Source organism: Meleagris gallopavo, chromosome 4 (assembly GCF_000146605.3).
Source record: "Meleagris gallopavo isolate NT-WF06-2002-E0010 breed Aviagen turkey brand Nicholas breeding stock chromosome 4, Turkey_5.1, whole genome shotgun sequence".
NCBI lineage: Eukaryota > Metazoa > Chordata > Aves > Galliformes > Phasianidae > Meleagris > Meleagris gallopavo.
In genome coordinates this window covers 21,252,563-21,264,161 of record NC_015014.2, presented here as the reverse complement: position 1 = coordinate 21,264,161, position 11,599 = coordinate 21,252,563, and the positions used below count along the sequence as shown (strand labels likewise).

Below are 11,599 nucleotides of genomic sequence, written 5' to 3'. Positions count from 1 at the left end.
TGACTGCCATTTGACTAATTTCGTCCCCAGCCCAAGCACGTCCCCATGCCGGCTATGGCCACCAGTGAGCGTTGGGCACCATCTAGTGGGCAAACGTTTTGGTGGGCGAGCGCTCCTCAGCCTACGCACCATCTAGGAACGGGATAAAAGCACAGAGCTGTGTGTTTCATAGAATCATAGAACTGTTTGAGTTGGAAGGAACCCTTCCAACCCTTCCAAGTTTCCCGAGGAAAGGCTGCTTACTGGGGCATTCCAGCAGAGTGTGTTTGCTATTGGCACAATGTGCTCGCTGGCTCAGTGGGGCTGCAGATGCTGGGGGAAGCCCTGGTTTATGGAGCTGTGACGCACTCCATCGCTGGTCCCAGTGGCGTCCCTGGGTTGGGAGCTGTCACCAGGTGGCGTTTGGGGCAGTGCTGTAGGGTTTCTTGTCCCTCCTCACGCAGGAGGGAAGTCCAACATCCACACTGCAGTACTCCGCAGAAACCATCACGTCTGCCAGTGATGTTCAGCATCTCAGCACCTTTCTCATGACATGCACTGGTTTTTGGCTGCAGCCCTAGCAGATAAAACATCTAGTTTTCTCAGGAGTCACTCCTTCCCAAGGCAATACACACAGCTGCACCAAGAAGAGCTCAAAACTTCCCCAGAGCTTCCCTGCCTCACAGCTATTTAGCCCCCAGGAAGCCCCTCCCCTGCTTTTTGGGAGGGCAGCAGCTGTTTCTTTTCCCAAGCCACCAGCCTGTTTGCAAGCCCAGACTGGAGATGTGCAGTCCTGTGCCCACCAGAGCAGGAGCGAGCAGCAGGTGGGTCCACTACTACCCCAGGTTCCCTCCACTACCCAGCTGTCTCACTATTACCATAGTGCTACTACCACTGCTCCAAGTTCTACCTCATGCACCATCACCACCACTGCTCCAAAGTTCCAACCCATGTCCCACCACCACTTGGGTCCTGCTACCACCCCATATCTTTCCGTCATCACCCTGGTCCCACCACCAGCAGCACTCAAGAACCCACCTCATATCCCAACACCACCAGCACCTGGGTCTCACTACCCAGATCCTCCTACCAACACTCCAGGTCCCATCATCATCACTATCACTACTGCCACTCAGGTCCCCCCAGTCTGTTCCACCACCACTGCTTCTGGTTCCATCCCAAGTCCCACCACCACCTGTGTCCCACTACCATCACCCCAGTCTTCTTATCACCCCAGACATATTTAGGGGTACTTTTGCCATCTCTTTTCTCCCTATAGTGTGGATCGGTTTGCATCATCCTGGAGGAAGGAACCTGAAGGTTCCTGGACATGAGAAATGCACATCAGAGGATTCAGCTGTAATGTCTACAGCACCTTTGGGGCACAGGGTAGGAAGTGGTGGATGTTTTTTCAGCTCTGTGGGCTGTGATTTCTAGAATCTTGCGGGAACATCCCACATTGCTGTGCATGCAGACACGTATATGTGAGGGCTGTGGGGAGCAGTGTTTGTACGTGGGTTTTACAACTACCAGAGATCAGAACGGAGTTTGTCGTGTCCAGCAGAAGCTCACAAGCATGCGCGTGTTGTGGCATATGTTTACTCTTTGGAGAACTGCATTTATAGACAGGGAGAAAGGAGCAGCAGGCCAGCTGTCATTATAGGTTGTGGCAGCCCGTCCCAGACCGCTGCCCTAAACAGGAAGGCAGAGAGACGTCTGCCCTTCTTCAGTGTTACAGACCAAACCCGTTGCACTGTTTTGAAATGCACAACCCATAACTCAAAATAGCCCCATTCTTGTGCTTTGGGTTCTATTTGCAATTATACCTTGTGACAGGAAGATCACCATGTTAATTACATTTCACAGAAGACACGTTTCTCCTCTGCCTTCCTAGACTGTCCTGCAAGAGATTACTGCACTGAAAGAAAAACACAAACAAGCCAACCGCCTGCTGTTTGCATTGGAAAGCCCCATTTCCCCCCGCACTCGTTAGGGCAGGTTCTGTGCGGATCGAGATTTCCTGGAGAGTAGTAGCTGATGGGAAATCAGTGTGTTGAGAGAAACGTGGGCATAGCTGTGGGTTAGGGGTGAGATTTGAGCTTCTCTCGGGCATCATTGCCATGTCTGATGTGTAGGCGGTGCTGAGCCATGAGCTGACAATTGATGGGCAAAGTGATCCTTTTTTAAACCTTACCCAGGACTGATAAGTGCACGATCAGCAAGGATCAGTTTATCCTGTGCAGCAACGCACACAGGGGCAGGGACAAAATTAATATTAAAACAGAACAGTTTGCATCAGAAAGGACCCTTAAAGGCCACCTAGTCCGACTCCCCTGCAATTACCAGGGACATCTACAGCTCTATCAGGTGCTCAGACCAGCCTTACTTTGAATGTCTTCAGGTATGCAGCATCCACCAACCATCTGGGCAACCTGTGCCAGTACCTCACCACCCTTAGTACAAAAAAATTTCTTCCTGATATCCAGTCTAAACTACCTGTGCTGAAAGTGATTTGAACCTCTTGTTTTAATATCATAGTAAGTAGATGACAGGTAGAATGAAAGTCTGAACATCTTCCTGGGATAGCTGCCAGGAAGCTACCGTGCTTTAGTTGTAGTTACCTTTGGCGGAAATTCTACGTTATCCAGCCCTCTTCTTTCCATCTCAAGCTTCAAGCAGGGAGCTTCAGTTATTTGCATTAGGATTTCTGGCATTGCACACATCCAGAGTGTTGGTTTTTTCCATTTATTTTGTTACTTCCGTGTGACTCAGAATTTCATTAGGTGCAGTGAGGGGGATGTCACACATTAACTTTGTGTGTGTTTCTATACCTGTGCCTGTGAACCAGCACAGCAGGGCTATAGGAATAGAACCACAGAATATCCTGAATTGAAAAGGATCCACAAGTACCACTGAGTCCAATTCCTGGCTACACACAGCACCACCCAAAATCCAAATTCTATGTCTGATGGCATTGACCAAAAGCTCCTTGAGCTCCGACAGCTTGGGGCCATGACCACTACCCTGGAGAGCCTGTGCCATACCTACCAACTGCTAACACCTTGCTCCCATTCCAGCCCTGCCTCCTGCTGCCTGGTTGATTGCTTGGCTGCAACTTAAGCTGTGTTTCAACATCAGCTATTTTGGGCTTAGCAGATGGAGTTTCTCCATACAGAATGGAAGTTTCTTCCCAAAACTGTGTGTCACTCTCTGTGCTCACATTTTCCGTGGATGAGGAGAAGTCATCTGACTTTTTGGTGATAAGCAAGGCTCAGTAAGCAACCTGCAGTTCTGGCTTGTTATTTATTGACCCCAGTGTTTCTAATGCAAATCCCTGATGTCGTATATGTGTCTGCAGAGCTGGCTTCCCCTTCTTGCTGTTTGTTTGCTAGCCTGCTCATTAACCAAGTTTCTTAGGCTCTCCTTTTCTCTAGTTAATGTATAGCTACAGCTCACTTCCTGCTTTGCATCCATATGCCAACCACAGTTTGCCATTTATTCTGCCAAATTTATAGCTGCAAACTCAACCAACAATCTTTCTAGGTAGCCACTATGAATTATGTGCAAAATGTTATTTCCTAAATCTGGATGTGATTATCTTCTTTCCTGCTCCAAAATACCCCTCCCCCCCTTCCAAAAGTACGGGGAGGCACAGAAGAGGACTGGGACTCAAAGCATCAGTGCTGCCATTCTGTCAGCCATGCTGTGCCACTTTCCTGTGCCTTGACACAATCTGCCAGTGTTTGGTTCCCCCCACAAAATCAGATCAGGCTGTTTCCTTCCCAGACCAGGTACCCAGCTCTCTAATTTCCCCCGCCATGCCCACGGCTGGGTTTTTCCTCCCACTCCAGGCACGCAGCACCCGGGGGAGATATTTGTTTTCATGCTGACTCAGCGCTGCATCCGTCCCCCTCCAGTCCTGGAGAAGAAGTCATGAAAACCACTCACAAAAAACATGAAACTTGTACAAAAGCAAGGTGGTTTGTGGTGTGCAGCCATGGCTGAGTCTGGGTTCAGGTTGAGCGGTGGGGTCATAGCTGATCCTGGCAGCCCTGTGCCGTATCTCAGCTCTCCTGGAGCTGGAGGAGCAGGCTGCAGACAAGAGGCCCTGTGTGCAGGCAGTCGCAGGTATGTGGGCTGCTCTCCTGCCTGCCGCTGTTCCAACTCAAATTAAAAAGGCAAAAGCCAGGCAAGAACTTCATCTGGCTGCCATTGTTAAAAGGAAAGTGGTTATACAAATATATATTAACAGCTAGAGGCGGGTCAGTGAGTCTCTCCCACTTTTGTTGGATGTAGAGGGGAACATATTATCACTGAGGATGAGAGAATACTGAGGTTCTCAGTGCCACCTTCTTTTTTAATAGTCAGACAAAATATCAAAGTACTGCAGATGACACAAAGTTGGGAAGGAAGAATTGATCTGCCTGAGGGTAGGAGGAGCCTCTAGAGGGATTTGGACAGGCAGGATCAGTGGGCTGAAGCCAATTGTATGAGCTTCAACAAGACCAAGTGCTGGGTGCTGCATTTTGGTCACAGCAACCCCATGTATTGCTACGAGATTGGGGCAGAGAGGCTGGAGAGCTGCATGGATGAAAATGTTCTGCTTGTGTTGGTCGATGCATGGCTGAACCTGAGCCAGCAGTAGTGCCTAGGTGATCAAGAAGGCCAGATGCATCTTGGCTTATGTTAGGAATAGTGCAGCCAGCAGGAGTAGGGACGTGATTGTCCCTCTGGGCTAAGTTCTGGTGAAGCCACATCTTGAGTACTCTGTTGTGGGCCCCTCACTACAAGAAAGACATTGAGGCTCTGGAGTGTGTTTAGAAAAGGACAATGGAGCTGTACAGGTTCTGGAGCACGTAGGGGTCTTATGGAGAGCAGCTGAGAGAAATGAGATAATTTAATTTGGAGAAGAGAAGGCTCAGAGGGGAGACCTTATCTCTCTCTACAACTGTCTGAATGAAGGTGGTAGCTTGGTGGAGGTCAGCATCATCTCCCACTTATCAGCAACAGGATGCCTGGGAATGACCTCAGGTTGCACCAGGGAAAGCTCAGGTTGGATATTAGGAAATGTTTATTCTTAGAAAGAGTGGTGAGGCATTGGCACAGGCTGCCCAGGGAGGTGGTGGAGTCAACATCCCTGGAAATGTTCAAGAAGAGGGAAGATGTGGCACTGAGGGACATAATTAGTGGGCATGGTGAGAATGGGCTGACAATTGGACTAGATAATCTTGGTGATCTTTCCAACCTTAATGATTCTATGATTGTAACTCATCTGTTCTGCACCAAGCCCTTGCCTGGGACAGGGTGCCCTACAAAATGCTTACATTTGGGGTTGACGGCAAGATTTTTGGGGCTCGCTTCTGGTTGAGCACATGGAAATGTGACTGCAGGGTTCATACAGGGTGCAAAAAGTGCTGCGAGCTATTCTGCTGCCTGTGCTTCTGTGTCACAGGAGTCGGGTGACTTTCCAGTGATTTCGCAAGGTACAACAAGGCGACGTTGTTCTTTCCACATTTGTTCTATGCGTGCAGATCTTTCCATTTATGTACCCTCTTCTTGGAGGAGGAAATTTTGCCACTGGAATAGGAAACGGGGATGCTGAGATGGCAGGGGATTGGGAAAAAAAAAGTCACCATGCTTTTTGCAAAGCTTTGTGCAAAAAGCAGTCTTCTGCAAAGCTGTGTGTTCATTTCCACTCAATGCTCTCTCTTGAGGATGTTGCTCTGTTGTCCCAGAGCACAGCTGGAATTGCTCAGCCCCATGTTTGCTAAGTGGGATCTGTGGCAAATACCAGAGCCAGGATGACCTGCACCCAGAATGCTGATGGCTGTGGGATGGCCAAATACACACTGGGCTCACCTGCAGTGAGTTTGGCTCTACTGTAGGAAAGAGCATCATGGGCAGGGCTTTCCCTTGAGAAGGGCTCAGAGTTTAACAGAACATCAAAGGGAAAGCATCACCTACTTGCAACAGATCACATATTACAAACTCCAATAGTCCCAAAAGTCAAAATATGGTGCACTCCCGCTTGTCCAAATGCAATGAACTGAGCTCAGGGGAAGATCAGGTTGGATATTAGGAACAGTTGCTTCTGAGAACGAGTGGGGAGGCACTGAAACAGGCTGCTCAGGGAATTGGTGGAGTTACCGTCCTTGGAAGTGTTCAAGAGCTGTATGGATGTGGCACTGAGGGACGTTGTTAGTGAACGTGGTGGTTGGACTGGATGATCTTAAAGATCTTTACCAACCTTAATTTTTCTATGATCCTGCTGTTCCCCTGCTTTTGTAGGAATTTGTATGTAGGAAGTGGAAATGGTGAAAGTCCCCTTTTTCCTCTGGTTGTTCCTTATCACTGGGAGCACTGCCTCCTGCCAAGGCATGGGAATTTCTTGGCGGGGCAAAATAATTTACAGGATGAATAACCACATAATGAGGGATGTGAGACAAGTGCTAAATTTACTACATCTGTGCACCAGCTGATCTTGCAAAAAATTAAGCTCTTTACTGTCACTTCACGTCCTGTTTGTGAATTACTGCAAAACATGGATGTCATTCCTCAGCTCTTGCAAAACAGCTCTCCAGCTCTGGGAATAGTGCTCAGAAGTACTATCATGTCCCAGTGGGCAGAAACACCAGTTGCCAGCCAGAAACAGTTCCCCTGGGCTACGTCATGTCTCTGGGGGAGAGAAACAGTGCCCTGTTGAAGCAGCCACTGAGTAGCATCAATGTGTGTTTATCTGGGCATATCCCATGCTACCTAATGCTCAAGTGAAAATTTCTACCTGCAGCTGGAAGCTTGTGTCTGCATTCAGGGGCTTCAGGAAGAGCTCTGCCTTCCAGAAACACCAAGCTGCAGATGTGCTGGGAGAGGACATAGATGGGCTGATAGCTGGACTAGATGATCTTAGTGGTCTTTTCCAACCTTAATGATACTGCGACAGAACCCATCTAAATCTTCAGGAAATCTCTGTTCCTGAAAGCTCTGGATAGTATTCTCTGAGGTAGTATGTAAGAATGGTCCCATACTGCTCCAAAGATGAAAAGTGTGATGGTCCCCATTCACGTGGATCTATACATGGGTTTATGGACACGTAGAACAGTTATTGATGTGCTAGTGATGGACTAAATCTTCTCCTAGGCTGTTCACTTCTATTATTATGCAGATTATGCAGTCTGTTGCTATTATCAGATCAAAAATGTCATTAGATAGGTCTGAGTGATGATGTGGTGAGCAGTCACTGAGAGAACTTGGATCTATTTCTCCCAAAGTTTCTGAACAGACAACAAAATATAAGCAAGTACAGGATGCCTGGTGGCTGTGTCTGTGACAAAGTGCTTATCTCATCTGTGCACGATTAAGGGCAAACAGCCATTCTCTCACAATGTGAACATCTTCAAAAGCTGCAAAATCAATAGGCAGGTATGCTATGGATGCTCTATCCCTGGAGGTGCTCAAGGCCAGGTTGGATGGAGCTCTTGGGCAGCCTGATTTGCTGGGTGGCAATCAGCCCATGGCAGTGGGCTAGAGTGGGTTGGCTCTGAGGTTCCTTCCAACTCAAACCATTCTGTGGTATGCTGATCAAAATTGCAGAGAGAGATAACAGCTTTAAGACAGCTATGAACACTTTGCCTTCTAAAAGACTGCATGGAAGGATTTTCTGTGCTTTAATGACACTTCTCATTGCAATTTCAAAGATACACTGAGGGAAAGGGTATGGCACAGGCTGCCCAGGAAGGTGATGGAATCACTGACCCTGGAGGTGTTCAAGAAATGTGGAGATGTGGAACTGAGGGACATGGTTAGTAAGCATGGTGGGGATGGGTTTGGGTTAGAGTTGGTGATCTTAGAGGTTTATTCCAACCTTAATGATTCTCTGTGAGACTTGCAGCATGTCATGGATGAGGCAGGTGAGGCTCCCAGATCCAGGCAAGGCACAGCTGGAACAGACCCCCATGATCAGAGCTGACACTGCTAGAAAGCAGACATAGGATTTGTTCCTATGATGTCCCTTGGTTCCCAAAACTCTTGGCACTCTTCACACTGCAGATATGACACATCCCTACCCCTTACAGAACAGGGCGTGAAGGGTTTCTGGGAACCAGACTCTGACTCCTTGCAGAAGGAGGACGGATGTGCCCCAAAGTCCTCCTACACAATACCAACAGCTGTGCATTCAGCAGACCTGCTGGTTAATGATCTTGCCCATAAGTAATGTTTTAACCATAGAGTAGCTTTTGTTTGCTTCAGAAGCCACAAAGCCAAAGAGGAAGTGGATGAGAACGTGGGCAGGATGGTGGCCAACAGCCTCATGACCTCAGCTTGTTCCGCTGCACAGGGATTGGTGGCTGCTCCCTGGGACAGGGTTTAAATTCCCCACGGGTGCAGATGCCAGGCAGTCAGGGACAAGGGGAGAAAGCCAGAGCCTCACTCAGCCCACAGTAGGAGCTGCTGCTGGGATTGCCGGAGCCCCTTTGAACAGCTGTCTTCTCCAGCACAAGAAAGGTAATTTTTTTTGCTTTTTGATATGCTGTGTGCCATTACGAACATAGTTTTTGCCCAAGAGGCATTGGGCGGCAAAGCTGCATTACTGGGGATGAATATTTGATGCTTTTCTATGGAAGTAGTTCTGCTTTTAGGAGGAAGGTGTTTTCTTAAGTGATGCCAGGTGTGGTTATTAAAATAGCTTTACGTTTGTGTGCTGATGGATGTCAGGAGGTCACTGAAAGCCCTGAAGGCTTCTCTCTGCAATGTGAGCAGATCTTTGACTCTTGCTTGGAAACATAGGTTATTGTGGTCAAACGCCTGCAGGGTGAAGTGAAGGTCTGGCCATAAATGTGCATGTAAACTTAATTTACAGCCATTCTAGTTAATAATTCTGAAAAGTAGTTTTAGAGTAACTGAAAAACAAACCTGAGTTGGAATTCTTGCTGTTGTTCAGTTTCTAAGCATCATAAAGCCAGTTAGCTTTGAGGATGGGGGAATGACTTTGCCATGGGCAGGCTGAATCCTTGTCAGAAAACTGTTCTTGGCACAGCAAAAACAGGAGAAAGGAAAGCCCTGGGGTGTTTTTTGGGGTATTTGACTTGCTGACTCCCTGTTCCAACCTGTTTTCCAGGTAAAACATCACAATGAAGCTGGCACTTCTTTGCTTATGTTTTATCAGCATTGCTGCTGCATGGCCAGTGAGTAAATCCTAAATGTGCATTAGCAGTCACATGCATGTTTTCTGGGCATGTTAGCAATAAATGAATGCTTACAAATGCTTTTTCTCTTTCCTCCCTTCAAGGTGAGCAAATCCAAGCAGCATGCTATTTCTGCCAGCTCTGAAGAAAAATACGTAAGCTCTTTTTTGTTAACATTCTGCCTGTTGTCTTTAATAAAGTAGTTCTTACGTCTAATGTTCATTTGGGATATGGTGCCTTATTCCTAGTCCTCTCCCTGTGGCAGTGAATGGATGAGGATGCATCCTGTGCTGCTCTACCACACCTGTGCCATCTAAGGAGGCATGATGCCATCAGCTCTGCTGTGCTTCTCTGGGCATTAAAACTTCCCTCCTTCTCCTGCAGGACCCCAGGAGCCATCACGCACACAGGTACCACCAGGATCATGTGGATTCTCAGTCTCAGGAGCACCTGCAGCAGACACGGAATGACCTGGCTTCACTTCAGCAGGTACAGCCAGCTTATGGGGAGAAAGCATGACATGTCCCAGTGCCAAGATTTAGTATCGAGGGCTTGAAGAACAGCAAGCTTGTTTCTCGGCTCTACTGTGTGTGCTAACAGTGAGCTTTCTGTTACTTTCAGACTCATTACTCTTCAGAAGAAAATGCTGATGTCCCAGAACAGCCGGTAAGTCTTCTGGATGGCAGCCAGCGCATAGAAGTACTCACTTTCCTCACCCAAATGCAGCTCTTGTAGTAACACCTCTTCATAAATAATGCAAGGTTTTGGGCAGGATGAGGCTGACTGAGAGCAATTTATGAACTTAAGTTTGCAGCAGCACCTAAACACTCGGTTACCAGAGGTACACCTCTCAGCACACCTCATAGAATCACTGAACCTTTTGAGTTGGAAAGGATTTTTAAAGGCCATCTGGTCCAAAACCTCTGCAATGAACAGGGAAATGCCTTGAATACATAAATTTGCCTAATGCATGCTAAATGCTTTCCAGGACTTTCCTGACATTCCAAGCAAGAGCCAAGAGGCCGTGGATGACAATGATGATGACAATGATTCCAATGACACTGATGAGTCTGATGAAGTCGTCACAGACTTCCCAACAGAGGCACCCGTGACACCTTTCAACCGTGGGGACAATGCAGGCCGGGGTGACAGTGTGGCATATGGCTTCAGGGCCAAAGCCCACATGGTGAAGGCGAGCAAGCTCCGCAAAACTGCCAGGAAGGTGAGCAGGGCTGTGCAGCAGCACCTGGGTTACTGGGAAGTGTGATGAGGATGGGAACAGTTTATCATGGTACCATTAAGAATGAGATAGGACCTCTAAGATCACCAAGCCTCTCATTCTATTGCTGTTATGTGGGAAAAGAGACCAATTCCCACCTCACCGCAACCTCCTTTCAGGCAGTTGTAGAGAACTGTAAGGTCTCCCCTGAGCCTCCTCTTCTTCAGACTGATCCACCCCAGTTCCCTCAGCTGCTCCCCTGTCCTTCTCTGAACACGCTTCAGGGTCTTGATGTCTTGTAGTGAGAGGCCCAAAACTGAACACGGTACTTAAGATGTGGCCTCACCAGAGCTGAGTTCAGAGGGACAATCTCCTCCCTGCTCCTGCTGATTGCACGATTTCTGACACAAGCCAGGGTGGTGTTGGCCTTCTTGGCCACCTGGGCACACTGCTGGCTCACGTTCAGCTGCTGATGCTCTCCATTTCCACTTTGTGCAATGCAGCTCATTGAAGACGATGCCACCGCGGAGGCTGGGGGCAGCCAGCTAGCCGGCCTCTGGTGGCCCAAGGAGAGCCGCGAACAGGACAGCCGTGAGCTGACCCAACATCAGAGCGTAGAGAACGACAGCCGGCCAAGGTTTGACAGCCCTGAGGTGGACGGAGGTGACAGCAAGGCCAGTGCTGGGGTGGACAGCAGGGAGAGCCAGGGCAGCGTGCCTGCCGTCGACACCAGCAACCAGACGCTAGAGAGCGCTGAGGATGCCGAAGATCGGCACAGCATTGAAAACAATGAGGTCACCCGTTAAGGGGAGTCTGTGCATTGCTGCTTCTTTTTTTTCGGGGGGGGAGATAATTTCTGTGCAAGCGCAGGGCTGTGGGGAGGGAGGAGAACCATAGCGGTGTGTGTTTGTAAATGTAGAGCGTGTGGCCGTGCTTTGGTCGAGGCACTGCTGTGCCATTGAGCCGTACCGAGACGGGGCGAGCGCTGCCCGCGGGGATGCTGCGCGTCCCGCTGCTCCTGTGTATATTTTGTAACCGGATTGAAATAAAAACCACAAAAACCTCTGGGCTTTGTGTGAGCTGTGTAAGCTTTTACCCCTTTCCTCCCTGCATCGGGTACAAAACTCAGCCCTTCCCCATGCTTCCACCCCAAAAACACTTTTCCAGTGGGACGGCCCCGAGGAGGGGGAAGGGGCGGGAAGCAGCAGGGCGGCCCGAC

At 48.8% G+C, this 11,599-nt stretch overlaps 1 protein-coding gene across 1 annotated transcript; it reads left to right on the top strand.

Moving 5' to 3' along the window:
- Positions 1-8,342: 8,342 nt before the first annotated feature.
- On the top strand, positions 8,343-11,445 carry SPP1 (secreted phosphoprotein 1). The gene is made up of 7 exons (XM_003205565.4): positions 8,343-8,481; positions 9,095-9,161; positions 9,266-9,316; positions 9,546-9,650; positions 9,783-9,827; positions 10,150-10,383; positions 10,884-11,445. The coding sequence occupies exons 2-7, from the start codon at positions 9,108-9,110 to the stop codon at positions 11,184-11,186; spliced, it is 792 nt and encodes a 263-aa protein (XP_003205613.1). The 5' UTR covers positions 8,343-8,481; positions 9,095-9,107; the 3' UTR covers positions 11,187-11,445.
- The last annotated feature ends 154 nt before the right edge of the window (positions 11,446-11,599 follow it).